Source organism: Columba livia, chromosome 4, assembly GCF_036013475.1.
Source record: "Columba livia isolate bColLiv1 breed racing homer chromosome 4, bColLiv1.pat.W.v2, whole genome shotgun sequence".
Classification (NCBI taxonomy): Eukaryota; Metazoa; Chordata; class Aves; order Columbiformes; family Columbidae; genus Columba; species Columba livia.
This window is the reverse complement of record NC_088605.1, coordinates 16,673,742-16,691,443: the sequence shown is the minus strand read 5'-3', so window position 1 is coordinate 16,691,443 and position 17,702 is coordinate 16,673,742. Positions and strand designations below refer to the sequence as shown.

Here is a 17,702-nt window from a genome sequence, read left to right as displayed (position 1 = left end):
TAAGGGAGTTAGTTGCAGCATCTCCATTCAATTACTGACATCCAACTGTGATAATCTCTCAAGCAAGAGACTTTCATGGTCTGCCTAGAGCTTTACAGGACAGCTCAACATTTTGTGCTGGGAGCCAAAAATCCACAGCCCCAACCAGTGGAGTTCCTGAAGCCCCTCTATAGCATGTTGATGAGATCAGCAGCTGCAGGCAGCACCAGAGCTTCCAGGCAGAGCTCCTTTGAGCTATAGGCACAGGGTGTTTTTTCATTCTGTTGCTGATTCTGTGGAACTTTTAAAGCCTTTTTCTATTTTATGGTTTTATTTGTGTCTGTTTTATTACTTATTTTATATCCTAGTTCTAATTGAAGACATAGGACTTGACAGGATTCAGAGCTGCAAAAACCAGCCTGGAAGCAATAAAACCAATATTTTTATTTCACTGATTAACACTTCCATTGTTTCATTTCTGTACCAACTTGGCAGTTACCTTGCATGATGTATATGCTAAATCCGAGTCCCTGCCCCTGAGAGCTTCTACTGTAAAGGCAACACAAGAGCAGTTTGATGAGCAAGGAGGGGTTTGCTATCAAGCCCTGCATCTGCAAAGGGGCTGTGAACCTCCATTCTGTAGAGAGGGCACTGAGATTTTGACAGCCTAAATTTGGGACACAAAGGGAGGAAGCGTTCTTCTGTTCCTAGCCCACAAATAATACCGGTTTCCTGTGAACTAGAAAAACATGTTTACTTTCTATTTTATAGAAATCTTCCTTGGGAAAAAAAAAAAAATCAACAAACCCCAATAGTACCATCACCACCACATGGTCTGTGGTGGTACCACAACTATATTGCAAACTATTTTTTTAACTGGCTTTCTGCCCATAGCTAGTCTGAGGCTTGCAAAAACCCTGAGCTTCACAAGTTAGGGCCATTCTCACCTAGAGATCACGGGAATTCTTGGCTCAATTTGGGATGAAAAAATAATTTTAGACTTAAACATATTCCTGAGAGTATTTTACACTCGGGCAAACATTTGAAAGAGGAAGTAAGTGATAGTACAGCATGAAAGTAATGATTTCTAGGATCAGGATGACAGAGGGGCACCCTAATTGTTACCATTCTATGTTCAGGCCAAAAAGCAGGACTGTGACCTAAGTGCGTCCCTTCCCAAGAGGCAGGACTTGGACCATTTATGTCAGATGGTTTCATTCTTTTCTTTAGAGTTCCCCAGGAATGATACTTAATAAATTACGTATAATATATCTGTTACTGACCTATAAAGCTTCTTGCCTATGTTTATAGATTAAATTAATTGATTTCTGGACCGCTCATATTTAGGAGCATGTCACAAATCTACCTGTCTAAATCACATTTAGATCTCTGATCCACTGTAAAGGTATAGAAAATCACATGTAGCCAAGCTGTTACACCACTAAATAGGCTAAAAGTACATAATTCCAGCAGATGACAGCATTATATTTTGTGCAAAATAGTTACTGTAGATATGCTTTTCTTATAGACATTTTCATATAGATAACTATTACCTGTTACTAAATCCAGCTGATCTTTGTCAGTTTGCTTTGCTATCTGGGGATTTTCTAGCACAAATGAAACAAAAGTTAAGGGGCAGTGCCCACGCCTCATGGGAAACAGTACATCCCCAAATACTCAACTAGGGATGAAGGATGCTGCCCAGGACAAAATGATAATTCAAAGCAGCATTGCAGTGATCTGGAATTAATGCCTGAATGCTGAGGGGCAGGTGAATTTTCCTTCTAGTATATCCAGTAACTTAAAATGCAGGGTGTCACATTTCACACTATAAAAAGGTCTTTTCTGAGTAATGGGACTGTAAGAGCCTGCTAGTATTTGTATAAATGCAGGTATTTCCTAAGCCTGAGTATTGGGCACAGAGCCTCAGCATCTGCAGTCATGGCTATTCTAATGTATTCTTGGAGGGAGATGATAGCATTTATTATTAATATTGTTTGATAAGTCCCATTAAAAGGTATTCTTTCTACTTATTATAATTTTGACAAATTTGGCCCAATAAAGGTGAAATTGTTTTTGCTTATGGCTTGTTCATTTTTATTTAAGCCAAAAAGATTTCTTCTTTCCCCCAAAATGGAAAAATATTGTTTTGTCTGTGTTATTAAAGTCTTGAAACTTTGTGTTTTAAATGCCCAAGAATTTGTATGCTCTGGAGTAGGGTTGCTCACCTCTGTGGCAGGTGTTTCCCTTTGGTCTTCTTTGTGGAAATCTGACTGAATTTGGCAAATTTATAAATCTTTGGGGGAAAAAAGTGCCCATTCTCAACTACCCAATGCAGGCTTTGCAAGAATTTGACGGCTAAAATTTCCAAGGACTCCCGTTCCCAGGAACATAGTGAGGCTTGCCGTAGGAGCCCAGTGGGGCTGTCCACCTTCCAGCTGCAAAGAGTAACTTGTGGTCCCATGAAGAAAGCAACTTGACCTGCATGTGGTAGAAAAAAGAGGGAAGAGGAGTAAAAAGGGAAGGGAAAAATTCAGGGCAAGATGACACCAATGTGAGAGATGAGAGAGAAACAGAAACCAGGAGGTGAAAGAAGAAGCTGAAGGATGATTCAGTAAGGGAGAGTTGGACATCAGTGAGAAAAACATGGGGAGATGTTTGGGTGGGTGGGGGGCACAGGACGAAGGCCTCTTGCCTGGTCCCTTGCTGGATGAGAAGCTGAAGGAAGGCAGGAGGAATGAGGTTTGTTTAGAGAAAGAATCTGCTGCTAGGAAGAGGCAGAGTGGGGAAAAGATCAGAGGGAGAATCTTGGGAGGAAATATAAAACCACCAACAAAGAAAAACAACAACAAAACCCCCCAAAAACAAACAAACAAAAAACCCCCCAAACAAACAAAAGCAAACAAACAAAACTAACAAAACAAACAAAACAGAAAAACCCCACACACACTACCAAAAAATGAGAAAAATCAAGCTCCAGAAGGATGACTTAGACTGCTGAGGCAGGGAGCCTGGGAGGAGGAGTTGGGGCTGCCTGGCTGGGTAGGAAGGGCACTGAGAAAGCGTGTGTGTGAGGCTGGCATTATTTTGGGGAGAGTGGAGGAGACTGAAACTAGATACCTGGGCCTGCTAAAGTAAGGAGAATGAGGAAATTGAGTGGATTTAGGAACGGTAATGAGCCTCCCTGAGCAAGAGAAAAAGGGGCAGCATGTGAGGTGGGGGAGAGAAGACAGGATGATACTGGGTGTTGCACAGTGAACTCAGAAGATAACCGATGCAAAGCAACCAACCATAAGGTGAGAGATTGGACCACGGGAGTAGGTGATCAAGGAGACTGGAGAAAGAATAAAGAGCAACAGTTGGATAGGAGACAGAACTGGAAGGAGGTCTGGCTGCAGGGCTCTGCAGGAGGATGGAGGCAGAAAGCCTTGCAGTAGCTGGGCTGGAAGGATGCTAGAAGGAAAATCTGGCTGGCAGCCCAGCCCACAGCAGGGGTGCTCTTGGGGTTCTCTTGGAGGGCTCTCAGGGCCCTGACAGCAGGAAAGGAACTGACAGGAGTCTCCCCTTACTCCACCTGCTACTGCAAATGCTCGCCCTTGGAGCTCCTGTGACAAAGAACTGTGCATGGCTCTGAGAGTATCCATGTGGTCCTCCTTTAGGGAAGTGTGGTGTGGGAGGGATGAGCACTACAAAACCATCCTCAGATGGTTTCGTCTTAAAAGTGTACGCTGTGGACTAAAAGTCAAGCTCTAAAACATGAAGAAGTTCCACCAGCAGTGGCATGTAAGGCTTTCTTCAGCCCTGTTGGTGTGATATTACACCATACGCTATTCAGACTGTACTTACCATTATTGTCTGTGACAGCCTCTGGGGAACTGCCAAGCCAAAACCAAGCTGGTGTACAGTTTGCTCTGTGTTCTGCAAGGTGTGAGGTCACATTTCTGGTGCAAAGATGGCTAAACTACATCCGGAGGTGGCCACAGCTATCAAGTTGTCCCACAATCCTGCCTTCATGTTACTTGGAGTCCTCCTAGGAAGCACCTTCAGCTGACTCTGGCAGAAGATATGTGGTGTTACTAAAATCCTGCTGAGATGTGCAGTGTCAGGCACAGGTGGAGTGTGTACATCCACACCTGAGCACGTCCATCACTGCCAGAAGGGGAGGAAAAGCACGTTTGACGTGTTCATATTCCTGTGCCCAGGAAAGGATTGTCTATACGCATGCAGCAGAGCTGGGGCTGCACACACACACACACACACACACACACAGAGGCTTGAATGCTTATATACATAGTTATGTTTTGGAGGAGAAAAATCAAGGAAAAGTCCTTTGCACTTAAAATGCACGAAGTTTGTGACGACCCCTAGACTTTATAGGAACAGTTTCACAGGCTTTTGTTGTTCTCAGAAATACCATCTCCTGCATCAGTAAGCTTTGTTACTGCTGTACAGAGTTTCCTATTTGTCCTAGAAATTAAGTGATCTTTTTAAGCCTAAGGAAGAGAACCAAAACCTTGAAACCACTTCAGTCTTCTGTGGCAAGGCAAAATGGTGAGCCAAGAACAGGTCTCCTTATTAATATGGGTTTCCATTAATGTTTCTTCAGGAGGTGAATATTCGCTATAATCCTTTATGCTGGACATTTGCACCAGCTATTTTCATTTTACAGACAGGCTCTGCATATCCTTGTGTGCACCTCTATTCCTTTTCATCCTCTTGGTCCCCCGCTTTGTTGTTCACAGTAGCATACCCCTGTGGCAACCATAGATAATGCTTACGAGGGAAATTAATAAGAATAAGGTATTTAATGTATTTCTAGCCTTCTTTAATGTGTTGTAGCTGTGAATACAAGGCAAAAAAACAACACCATATGATGATGCTACTTTGGAAATGGTCTATAAACTGCAGTTAAAATAGTTTCAATATATTTATGCAGCTCATACGTCACGTGAATAGAGGTTTATCACAATCAGTAGGAATGCTGGATTTTCATATCACACGTTCGCTGCTTAGGATGATTAGCAGGAAATTTAATTTGCACTAATTAGCCTTAGGGGAGTAAGAAATTAACTTGATGGGTAAATTTCACGTTTTACAATATACCATACCAACATAGAAAAATTTGAGGTAAAGCTTGATTTGAATCCTGTGCTGATACACTGGACTTCAGTTTTTTCTAAATTAAATTAAAAGACTGTAAAAAATTAATATATGCATGATGAGTGGGTGGGTTTTTTAGGAGCTAGAGCCATAGAATAGTCATTCAACTTATTCATTAAATTGTCAGCCACTTCCAGAGAGCATGGTGTATTTTGTACATTAAATTACATTAATATCTAATACTACAGCAAAAGCTTTAACAAGTCTTTATTTTCTATGTTCATATATTTTCATTATATAATGTGTGTTATGACTGTACATGCAATATTGCACATTGTAATGCACAAAGCAGAAACAGCTTTCACAGAACTACTGTGAAAACGCAGTACATTTTAATTTACAACACCCACTTGGAAATACATTTTTAGGGTCAGGAGCCTTTGTTCATATGCTGACAAAATTCCTTTAATTTTTTTTTAGAAATTACTTTCAAAAGTATACCACAAGTGAGAGAGACATGAGTCACCGCGTAGTCCTGATAGGCAATCAAGAATTAGGAACTAATAAACTCTAATCTTGCCTGTTGATGGGGACTTTTCTCTCTCATTCTTCCAAAATACAGTTTAGATCACTTGTTTTTTCCCTCTGTAAAATGGAGGCGATTTTTATGTATCCACAACTCAGAATTACTGTGGACTGATTAATGCATACAAAGCAATGAGTCATTCGGTATGGAAGTATCGGTCTATTATAAACTGAAGTGTTCTGTCATGCCAGTCTTGTGGTTGCATCTGAATTTATCTGTAAAAAAGGAGATGGAAAACATCAGTTGCATACAAGATAATTGCCTTTGATGTCAGCGCTTCTGCTGGTTTCTGCATCTGAAGTACTCTCAGAAGCTCACCATTACTATTACGTATTTGGAATTAGACTTTGTAGTACTTACTTGAAACTGCTTTTGAAGTGAGAGGTGTGACTTCAGTGAGAGCTTTGCCCAAGTAACTATTGCAGAATTGGGTACCTTGAGTCCATAGTTTGGGGTTTAAGTGGTACATATGAGCTGGTTCAGGTGTTTGCTCAGACTTTGTGGCCTCTGACATAAATACCTTGGATCTACAGAGAGATTTCAGATAGACCTGTGGGTAGTCACAAATTGTGTAACATATATGGTACTGCAATCTTAGGTTCTTCTTCCATCCAGGACTGATTTCTCAGCAGTAACCCTGCTATTCAATCAAGAATGTGTGTGCATGTGTTGTGTGTCTACATGTGGGTGGGTATATATAAATACACATGTGCCCACACACACAAGAAACATGTATGTGTACACAACCCCTCTGTACAAATGTGCTTTGCTTTTTTGGGTGTAAGAGTTTATTTCTGTAAATGCTCACCACTTGTATTTATGCATTTATGAGTAATATCCGACTTTCAGTCAGAATTGACACCATGTGGCTTTCTGTATAATAATTACTTTAGGACAAAAAACTTTGCAGATGGTTTCAAGACTGACTCTAACTCACCATCAATGTAAAAAGATTAAATAAGATGAGCCCACTCCCTCTGAATGGAGTAAGCCATTTGCACTGATTTCAATGCAAGCAGGCGCAACTTTATTTCTGCAGCAGACAGAGAACATCTATTATATTCATTAAATGAAAGTTTGATTTCATTGCGCTTAAAATTATTCATGTTCTGTTAGCAAATGGTTTGAGATTTTATAACCTAGAGCATTTGCTGAATTCTGCTTTGTATTTTCCTCACAGCAATTGGAAGGACCCTCATTCCTCGTTATTTTAGCACTGTCTTTGAAGGAGGTGTAACAGACCTGTATTACATTCTCAAGCACTCAAAAGAGTCATACCACAACTCATCCATCACAGTGGACTGTGATCAATGCACCATGGTCACTCAGCATGGAAAACCCATGTTTACCAAGGTAACAGGGAAGACTCAGTAAAGCATGTTGTTGGTTTGGGTTTTTCTGTTGTTTTTTCTTTTTCAGTGTGTATAAGGGTGAAAAATATTGGCTGTTGCATTTTTCTAGTAGACTGAGATTATTTCTAATACTGAAAACCCTTGAAGCCATTTAATTACTATTTTTTATATTCATTACGTGGCTGGAAAATTCTGTGGGCATCCTTTGCAATTCTCCCAGAAAGACTGCAAGAGAAGCACATAATTCCAGGTTGCCAGAACCATCAGCTGCACGTTAATTAAATTCCACCTGCCCATCTCCTTTTCTCTGGGCTCGATTTTAAAGCAACACTGAGATTTCACATTGCTGGTACCTACCATTTGGTATGGTATGCTTTACATTTGATTCTTACCCAGTACAAGGACCATAAATCTCTAGGAAAATAGTGATTTAATACAGTAGGATGCCTGTCCAAAGGGCAGTGAAGTCAATGGAAGGAGTCAATTGATTTAAACATGCTCTGGATCAGGCGGTTAGTGAATATTCAATATTTGTAATTGATGGTGAATTATCTTCACGCATCTGACACTTCTAGTCCTGTAATTAAACTAAGTGCCATATATTTATGAACAACAGTACCAAAAAGGTGGAAAATAGAAATTAAAACAAATTTTTTCTTATATTTAAAAAAAAAATCAGTAAACTGATTTTCAAAACGGAAATGTACCTTTTCATAAATTAGGCATAAATGATGATTTTCTGTCTTGCACTTGTGCATCTCTATTAATTTTAACCTTTGCATGGAGAAAAGCACGAAGGGAGAAGGGGCAGCAGGGGGAGGTATCCCATCCATGTTGCCCTTGGCCTGCAGGATTGTGGAGGTTGTAGAGTCAAAACAGGCACCGGCTTTTCACAGCAGCATGACCAGGGCCCACATGGCTGATATTTTCTCAGCACCTATGTGAGTCCCATCTCTTCGCAGTGTCTTCCCTGACATCTTAATGGCTCTTGGAGTGGAGTCAAAGACGAGGGAGAGGCAGCCACCAGTGTGCAGAGCACTGGTGAGCTGGGAGGTGAGCACTTGGTAGTGGTGGTGGCGGTCCAGCTCTCCCGCTGCAGCCCCTGTGCCTTACACAGACACAAACAAGGAGAGCGATAAATGCGAAGAGACCAGCTATTCCAAGGTAGCACCTTTTTGCCATGAGCGTGCTGGCCAGGTGCGGAGGACGTGAGCAGGGGGTGCGGTGGCTGCTGCTTCCCGTAGATCCCTAAAGGGATTTCTGTCATTTCCCTTTCTGTTAGTTTTAACCCAATAGCAAATAAAAGGTTTGGGGTTTGTTTGTTTATTTGTTTGTTTTTTTAGTCAGTAAACAAACACACTTTTCTTGATTCAGTGAGTTTATTTTGCTTACTGTAACAGCACGTTACAGTATTGTTACTTTGGAAAGGAGACTACAATCCAGCAAGTCAAAGACAGGCCAGCAGCAGGGACGGGGCTGGGCTCACACCTCACGCGAGGAGGTCACAGTCACCTCCTGGAAGCACCATCCTTTTGTGTGCAGAGCGACCCTCCGTCTGCACTGCAGCCCTGGCAGCACACGGCTGGCTCCAGCCTTCATGTTTCTGTTGTGGATTCCAATATAAACCTCTGTATCCCGGTAGAAAAGTTCAGTTGGGGATGTGATTTGGATGCCAGGAGAAAAATTACAGTTTTAAAATATGACTGTGTTAGTAAGAGCAAGTTTGAAATAAAACACAGTAGTTGGTGGAATAAGGGAGAAAAGAGTATATTACTGTCTCAGAAATAAGTTATAGCTGAATGTTGTGTCAGCTGTGTATGTGTAACTTCTAGCAGAGATACTGAGGGCACAGATCTTGTACCCAAAGGTAGACTCCAAACTTTCACAGCATCGGCAGTGGAACAAGGCAGGTTCCCATAATAAGCAGCACTACCATGGACTCTGTAGCTCCTTAAATCATGTCTGAATTTGACCCAGTGGAACTACCATAAGGAGGTTTTCAAAGCAAAAATACAGACTAATTACATTTGTTAATAGCTGCTTCAGTTTCACAACTTGTAAGCTGCAAATTCACTAGCTTCTAATATAATGGGCTGAAACAGTTCTCATCATGTATTGAATCAGAAATCTGGAGCTGCATTTTATTCTTTGCGACATTTTCCTAGTTAGAGCAACTCACTGCATACAGCAGTATTGGATGAATATATAAAGTGGCATTTCCAGGTTTTTTTCAAACAAATACGGCTAGAACATGCCTAACAGTAACAACATGAAGAGTCCAGCTTGTCTTTAGAAGGCAAGAGGTCCTTGTAAAGTGTGACACACTTTAATTTTTTTTTTTTATCAAGGTATAAATAAATACAGTAAAGAATTAAATACAGTTCAATGGCATGACTTAAATGTGGTAAAAGAAGAGACTGAAGCCCTAACTATCATGTTTGTTTACCTGGCAGATGCTTTTTTTCCTCCAAGTGTGGGAAAGCTTTAGGAGTTCTCCTGAGTCTCTATTTTCACCGTATTACCAACACTCCAACTATACGTGTAGGCAAACAGTTTTTCTGCAGTTAGCGATGTTTATTTGTATTCCCTTATAGAGTGGCAGAGGGGATCTGTGCCTTCCCACTACAGCAGGGAGCACCCCGTGTTCGAACCGTTCTCTTCCTGCAATCATCAACTGGATTTTATAGGTGAAGCCCTCAAAACTCAGTGATTTTAATCCTTAATAACAATCTCAGGTATTGACCAGATTTGTGTAATCTTTAGGCTTCTTTTTAAGCACTGAGTCAGGTTTGAGAGATGGTCATTAATAAAAGGGGAAGAGTTTTTAAAGATGCCCAGTGTTAGGAGAGCGAGACTCCGAGCAAAAAGGCACAGGACCCAAGTTGGTTTTCATAGGTGCGAGCAGTTGAAATTCCTACAATTAATAAGTGCAGTGAAGGGGTTAAAAAGCAATTGGTTAGTTTGAGAAATGTTCTTTTTTAGTTTTTTCCTGGCCTAGTCTAGAGCAACCACGTGATACACTGAATGCCTGCCAGCCTCTTTCTTGTTGATCCTCCGGAGACCATCTGTGCTGGGGGCATTGATTAGAGTGTGTCTGCTGGGATTACATCTTTTCTGTTGCCATGCCAACTAATCAGCTGATTTTGGTTACCACAGAAACAAAATGTCAGAGCTCACAGTACGGTAACATGAATTCAGCACAACAGAAAATGTTTTCTTAATTGGAGACCCTTTTGATTTTTTGGATTCTATGTAAAAGGCAGCTTTTAAAAAAATAAAAAAGAGGCCCATTTAAAATAAGAACTGCACCAATTTTATTGATTAAAAGCAATGTGTAAAATTCTGGTCTACCTAAGGAAATTAAATTCCTTTATAAGATGTATAATTTTTTACCACTGTGATGTGAGGTATGTGTTCCAGTTTTTCTGTTAAAATTTGTTAATGCCAGTGCATAAAATAAATATGTTAAGAACGGTGGGGTTTTGATCTTAACAGAAGAAACATTTGAGAAGGCACAGGTATTATTATTTAAAAATATTTTAAACCTGAAATATTTTCATGTTAACTGCTCAGTAGTCAGGATCTCTGGCCTCAACACAGTTACATTAATATGACATGTTTTTCTTCTTGTATGAGTCCTTATGTGTGCACATGTGTACCCATGTGTAATTCCTTATCATTGTGCGACTGATAAGAAAATCAAAACCAGGGTCAAATGACAAAATAAGTCACATTAAAAAAGTGAAGGCATCACTAAGGTATGTTGAAAAGGGCAGATGAGAAGCCATTGCAAGATTCTCCTTCATAGGTCTACAGTAATATACCTGTTAAAATTGCCTACTTGTTTTTGCAGTAACAACCAGGAGGAAAAACCATGATGACATTAAGTGAAGTGTTAAACAGAAAAGCGACACGTTGCCCAAGTGGTAACTAGCCGAGTCTGAATTGGGGCTTGTAAAAATGCTCAGCAGACTCAGCTGAATGTGGGATGGCTCATTGTTCAATCACTTATTAGTTGTATTAAAATTAAAGTTACAGGAACCTTTTCTTTTGAAAGCCATTACACCCTATTTCTACAATATTTCCATACCCCACATTTGTAAGTTACTCTGAATAGGAGTTGTAAGTCTAAACATCTGGTTTAAAGAAAAAAAGTCAGCAACAGAGTGAGTTAATTTTCAGATCATGCATCATTTACAGTACTCCAGTCAGGACACCATGCTGGGCCTGTATTTTTCACCTTAAAGACCACCACAGCCACGGTGGGTTTTCCACATAAAGTCGTGGACAGTCGTTTAAAAGTCCCCCGTAATTTATTTTACTTTTCATTTCCAGGTAGTACCCACTTGCTACATTTATTCCTCCCATATTTTCTCTCCTTTCTCAGACTAGACCCCTCATAAAGCTGCGTGAGCCACTTTCTGTGGAAGCAGCTCCCATGTCCACGGCTGCAAGCTCTTCTCTGTTCCCCTGGCTCTCCAGCCTGCTGTGGCAGACACCCTGTCTGCCTTCCCTTGGAAGGGTGGGGTTAATAAAAGTAGATAAGAAATGAAAAATGAAAATGGGGTAAAATGCCTAGAAAAGACAAGAATGAAAAAAAAAATAGGGAAAAAGATCAGGTTTGGCCACAGGCATCCAGGGTTCTGTGTACTCCAACGGGACATGAAAGAAAGGTTTATATGCCAAGCTATTGTAAGGAAAGGGCGACATAAACCAGGTTGGGACTGACTGGTTCAGCAACTTGACATCAACTGTGTGCAGTGGCACCACAGCCACCTCCACTGCAAGGTTCACTCATTAATTAGCAACAGCAAACTGCGAGGGAAAGAGAACTGATGCAATAAATAAGATTTAGCACACACAATATTCTGTATTTGTAAAATGCTATAAAATCTATTATAAGTTACTGTCTCTGCGGTAAGGCCTATGAAGTAATTTTCCCACATTCGTTTTTTTTTCCCCCAAGAGAAAGAAAAACAATTTACCTAGCAGAAATGAACAATAGAATACTGCTCTGATATTTTTAAATGTTGTTTAATCGATGATACAATACCATTGAAAACAAAATTCCTGGGAATTTATTTCATGCATTTTATGTATTCTAGGTATGCACAGAAGGACGTCTTATCTTGGAGTTTACTTTTGATGATCTTATGAGAATAAAAACATGGCACTTTACTATTAGACAGTACAGAGAATTAGTCCCACGCAGCATTCTAGCCATGCATGTAAGTAATCCTTTTTTCACTTGACCTAATGCAAAGAGATGAGATTAGGTTTATGAAGAACTCCAGCAAATTTCACACCCAGGGCAATTAACTATAAATATTTTGTTTTGCCTGCAACTGTGTCCATTTACAAATTCTTTCACCACTGCAGTGTTTCACAGTGCTCTATTGTTGCCACTGTTGCTATGTTTTTATTTTGTTTTAGCACATAGTTTTCTTTTTAATCCCATTTGGTGGTGTCTATGATTCGGGCTCATAATCTGTTCTTATTGGTATGAACTACACTAAATTCAGTGAATTTTCATAATCGTAGGTACAAATTATATTTAGCTTTTAAATTAAGCAAACTGCCAAACTTGTATGAGACAGAAAATAAGTAATTACCATATATTTACTTAGAAACCTTTAGAATTTCAATCCAGATCTTCTTTTTTCATATTTCAAGACTTTTTTTCTTTTTTACTAATTCTGTGAAAACACACACAGTGGAACATGAAAATAGTAAATATTCTACAGGTTGAAGTTAAACTATTATAAAGTAAAAAATTGGGGAGAAACAGAGGACAGTCTTAATGCCACTTTCAGTTCTGAACTGTAGAATTGTTCAGATTAGTAGTGCTCCATCACAACATTAATTGCAGGACTATGATTTTACAGAGGGTAAGAACACAGGCCCAAATATGTGCCTGTATTTTGATATCAAATTACTTAGATATCCATAGATAAATATATATTCTTAGTGAGGAATTCTAAATAACTTAAGCAGCCTGGACTTTTCTTAAAATGCTATTACAGGCCTGAAGAAAACACCTTTAAAAATCTACCCCTCCATTTCTGTCTCAGAGTTATTTTAGAGGGCTGACCTGTTGAACTCTTTAACAGTTCCCCATGAAGGGAGCACGAAGATGGCCATGAGCAACAATGTGTATTTAGAGGGCTGCAATTCAAAGAGAGCAGACCAGGTTAGGCAGCAACCAGCAGGTATTAATTTTAGTAATGAGATTGATCTCATTTTAAAGAGAAGGCTGGTCTCACAGGTAAAGCTCCTGTCTCGGGTCAGAGAAGAAATGTGCTTGCATTTTTCCTGTGTAATTCTGGGAAAATAACGTTGACCAGAAGGGTTCTCCAGTCTGTGCTTACTGCCAGTTACATGATCAGCTCCACTGAAGGTGCTTTGATGAGTTCTCTCTGCTTCGGTTTCTTATCCACAGAAAGAAAGCAATACCTTCTTTATTCCTGCCTTTTATCTGCATAGTCTCCTGGGGCTCCCAGCCAACAAATGGGAGGCTCAAGGTATACTGTGATCCCTCAGGATCCCTTTGGTGGGGACCTGCTCTCTTGCATCTCTGTGCATGACTAGACCTCCTAGGTCTCTCTCTTGAATGGACAGATATTGGAGAATGGTCTTTATTTTGTTGCAATTTCTTAAGGTTTTTCATTTGTAAGGTTTTGTATTTTCCTGTGCAAACAGAGTTCTGTAGCTTATGACATAAATTTAGCATCAATGTATATGTTGTTTTCTTTTACATAGAAATGACCTCTCTCTTCAGAGAAGCCTTCCTGCACTCCACCAAGCAAACAGAGAAAAACAAATAGACAAAAAGCAAAGTGAAAATTCTTTTTTCCTGTGTTGTTTAGGCACAAGACCCTCAGGTGCTGGAGCAGCTGTCCAAAAACATCACTCGAATGGGTCTGACAAACTTCACCCTCAACTACCTCAGGGTAAGCGTACTATAGCCGATGATTATTGTGAGCATTTTTTAAAAGTTACTGTTAGCTTTGAGTCAAGGTAATGATAGCAGAGTGTGTGTCGGCCAGGTAAGAAATGGACTTTACTCTTAATGAGAATGAAGGAGAAACACAGAGACTGTAATAAAGATGTAGCTGCTAACAACACACTGTTAAAAAGGGTAAGAATTTTATCATGGAGTCAAAGCAGTGTGTGAGTAGCCAATACTTTTAAAGGTCTTTCTTCTCAGTTTTGAATAACAGCGTTATTTTTTGTAAGCATGAAGTTCCCTACTATTCTTTCTTTCTTCTTACTGTTCCTGACAAAATGGTAGCTCGTTCTTATTAAGAGCTGCCTGTCTTCTCCAGCTGTTGGACCTTCCCCAGCAGAGGCAGAGCTGAGTGAGAGCTCAGCTCCAGCCCTGTTTGCAGCCCCTCCAAGCAGTCCTCACTTCACTTGCCTCTGGGAGCCTGAGCTCCCTCCTCAGCCGTGCACTGGATCGAGTGTGTTTTTTATGATTAAATAATGCATTTGTTCCCATTGCTTTTTGACCCTTAAAGTGCATTCGAAGTTTGGAAGTTTATTTTTATTCTTGAAAGTATTCCCTGATGTGGGCTTACAATGCATACACTGAAACAGAGTGTAGAGTTCATATTTCAAGGTTAAAATTCAGACATTTTTGTTATTTCTAGGCATGCCATTAGTAGATAAAATGAGGCAAATTAATCAATACACCAAGCTAACTTGGCCAAGAACATCTGATTTTATTCCTTTTAGTTGTTTGAGTAGCTAATCAAGATGCTTTTTTGAAGATAACAAGAACACGAGAAAATGCAGTTATTTGCAGTCTAACATAGAGCTGTATCTGACAGTCTCTATTTTAGCTGCATTTCATTCAGGTCTATGAACCTTGTAACAACTTCCCTATGGATGGAGTCCTACTCCAGAGTGTTTTGAACTCCAAGAGGGACAGTATGCAGGACTGAGATGTGTGGTGAGATCTCTTTCACGGTGTCCCTACAGCTTATGAATGGCCTGTAGTTATCCTTTCTCTCCCATTGTTGATTGTTCTTATGCGGTATCAGCATAAAAGTTACTGTGGGAATTATATTCTGAGTTATGCAGAGCATGTCTGCTGTGGCGTAACTGAAAGAAGAATATGACATAAAACCTCAGGGGAATAATACATTGCATTAGAATTTTTCCGCCTGCAAATACAAGAATAATATGTGTATGTTGTACATATTGTATTGTCACCATTAGTTTAGTCTCTGGCTTGGTACAGAGAGTGACTGTTGTGCTTTGGCAACATCCCTATAGCCAGATTGTCATCAACTCGTGGTGAGGCATCCTAGAGCACATTCTCCAGAAATCCCCACTGGGGATTCCTCCTCGGTCACACCAAGTTTTTGCTACACCCTCATGGCAAACTGGGCAGCAAGCAGCTGGCTTAAGTAGGCTATTGTCCTGTGGCACAAGGCATTGCCCTGTTTTTGAGGTCTTTGATCCCCTTAGCACAATTGGACACACCAGCAAGCGTCTGGGCTGGCCAAGGGGCCATGCTGAATGTACAGCGCTCGCTCCATCGCCGGCTCCTTCTGAGTCCCTTGTGGCATATTCCGCTGAATGTGACAATGCAAATGAGAAAGGCAGGTCCCTGGTAGGATGTAGCTGGCATCAGGCACCCATGCTGCTCCCCCCATCAGAATAAAAAAAATAATAAAAGAGGCAGAAAAAAATCCACAGAAAAAGAAATCTGGGATTTCAAGTTCAGGAATCAAGATAAGCACTAGGGAGATGAGCAGCGAAGTGCAAGGGGATGAAAAGATGAAGTCTTACTTTTTTTCTTCTTCCAGACTAGTTTGTTAGCTTAACAGACAACGTTAGGTCTTTGGGTACAAAGCTTCCTCTGGCTCCTGCTGTGGTGATTCCAAAAGGAAATATTTTTTTTCCCAAGCCAGTCTTTGCGTGTCTCATTCTTGCAGTGAGGAAGTGATCATTCTGCTCTTTTTTCAGATGTTCAGCTCATCATGGGAGCTCATATTAGATGATATCTTTCCATTTTGATTTACTTCTTTCCCAATTACTTTCTTCTGTTACTTTTAACACAAAAATCTATTCTGAACTCAGGACTGTAAAATCAGTCGCTAAAAAGTGTGGTAAATCCACATGGGTTTAAGGTGTCTTGTAGAGGTTTTTGGTGGTGGTTTTGGTGGTGGTGGTGTTTGGAGGTTTTTTTGTTGTTTAAGTCAACATTTTATGGTATTTTACTCAGTCTTTCCTGTGTTTAGTAATTAGCACTGTTACATGGTTTTGAATAAGGATTTGAAACTAAGCATAAAAATGATTTTCATTTTTTTTTCTGCTGCACACAGGAAACGCTTGTGATACTCATAAGCGAAAACTTCACTGATGGGCAGAATTAATCATTTTTATTCTCTAATGTGCACACAGCAGCAAGCTGTGCTGCAGTCTCTTTAAAGGCATAATTTAAACCTGGGTTTCAGATAGTTGTGATACAAAGGTATAGCCTGGATTTTTTACATTCTAGACATCACAGAATGCTAAATCATTGCTAGTTGGAATAATTGCAGTTGCTGGCACGTAAACCGGTGTTCCAGAGTGCCACATGCCTGTAGAGCCACAGCTTTGGATGCATGCCCAGGTTTGTCTTCATTCACTCTGAGTAAAGCTGTCCAGCATAGAAGAACATTGATTTTGTAAATCATATTTAATACAAATTTAAAATATATCTTCTTGAAACCTGGAAACGAAATGTTTTGTCCTGTGTCATTTGCCAAATGCTCTTTCTCCCTGTTTTCTCTGGCTCTATATAAAACCATAGGCTTCCTTTCTTTCTAGTTACTAGTTTGTTTTGTTCAAGCATAATTGATTACCTCATCAATGGGGTCAGCATGCTTTGCTGTAGCTGCTGACTAGAGTTGAATAGACTGTCTCAGAAATAATGAGCAAAACCTTGTAGGTTTTAAATTAATATCAAGCTTTTTAAAATGTAATTTCTCATCAAGCAGTAGATATTATGAACTATCAGATAATAAGGCCAAGACCTATATCCTACTCTCAGTCAGTACAAGTCCAGGAGCAAGCGAATCCTGTACAGAGCTTGAAGATGGAGATAACACTCAAAACAACAGTTTCCACCAAGCTACAATAACTTAGTCCCCATGCGTTACCTTATTTTTTTTCTATGTAATTTTCTAGTTGCTCAGCTATTTTGTTTAGATATTCAATGTGTAATGGATTTGAATGTACTCTAAAACAGTATCTTTATACGAGAAGCACTATTCATAATTTGGAGCCCAAATGTTTCTTTCTGCCTTCTATAAAACTATTTATTCTCTCAAAGTTTCTGGCATTATTAAAAAGCCAGCCCCTCCTTTCAGTTAGACAGGACTACTTGGCCTGAGCCTTGAAATACGGTTGCGTCTTGCCCAGCTGGTTTGTCTTTGCTTTCTTGCACTGGCTGGCTTGATTTCTTAGAGCCCTTCCCCAGGTGTAGCTACTGCATCCTGCCCATGCTGTGGTCTGCTCCGATAGCCAGCTTATTGGTGTTAATGGAACTGAATCGGCATCTACCTTTGCAAAGTGAGAGCGTGGCAGAGCCCTCCCGCTCTGCAGCAGGAGAGGTATCCAGGCAGGGAGCGCACACTTCCCTTTTCCCTTGTATCCTGTATGGCTGTACTAACCAAGGCTTGTCTGAGCTACAA

The 17,702-nt window shown here is 40.2% G+C and overlaps 1 protein-coding gene across 17 annotated transcripts in view; it reads left to right on the top strand.

Annotated features, from left to right (window-relative positions):
- Positions 1-17,702, top strand: part of LDB2 (LIM domain binding 2) — a 379,784-nt gene that overhangs the window by 320,412 nt on the left and 41,670 nt on the right. For all 17 annotated transcript variants that reach the window (XM_021286127.2, XM_065060621.1, XM_065060620.1 and 14 more), the window contains 3 exons: positions 6,846-7,018; positions 12,123-12,245; positions 13,884-13,967. In XM_021286127.2, coding sequence (XP_021141802.1) covers positions 6,846-7,018; positions 12,123-12,245; positions 13,884-13,967 — 380 coding nt within the window. The remainder of the gene's footprint in view (positions 1-6,845; positions 7,019-12,122; positions 12,246-13,883; positions 13,968-17,702) is intronic.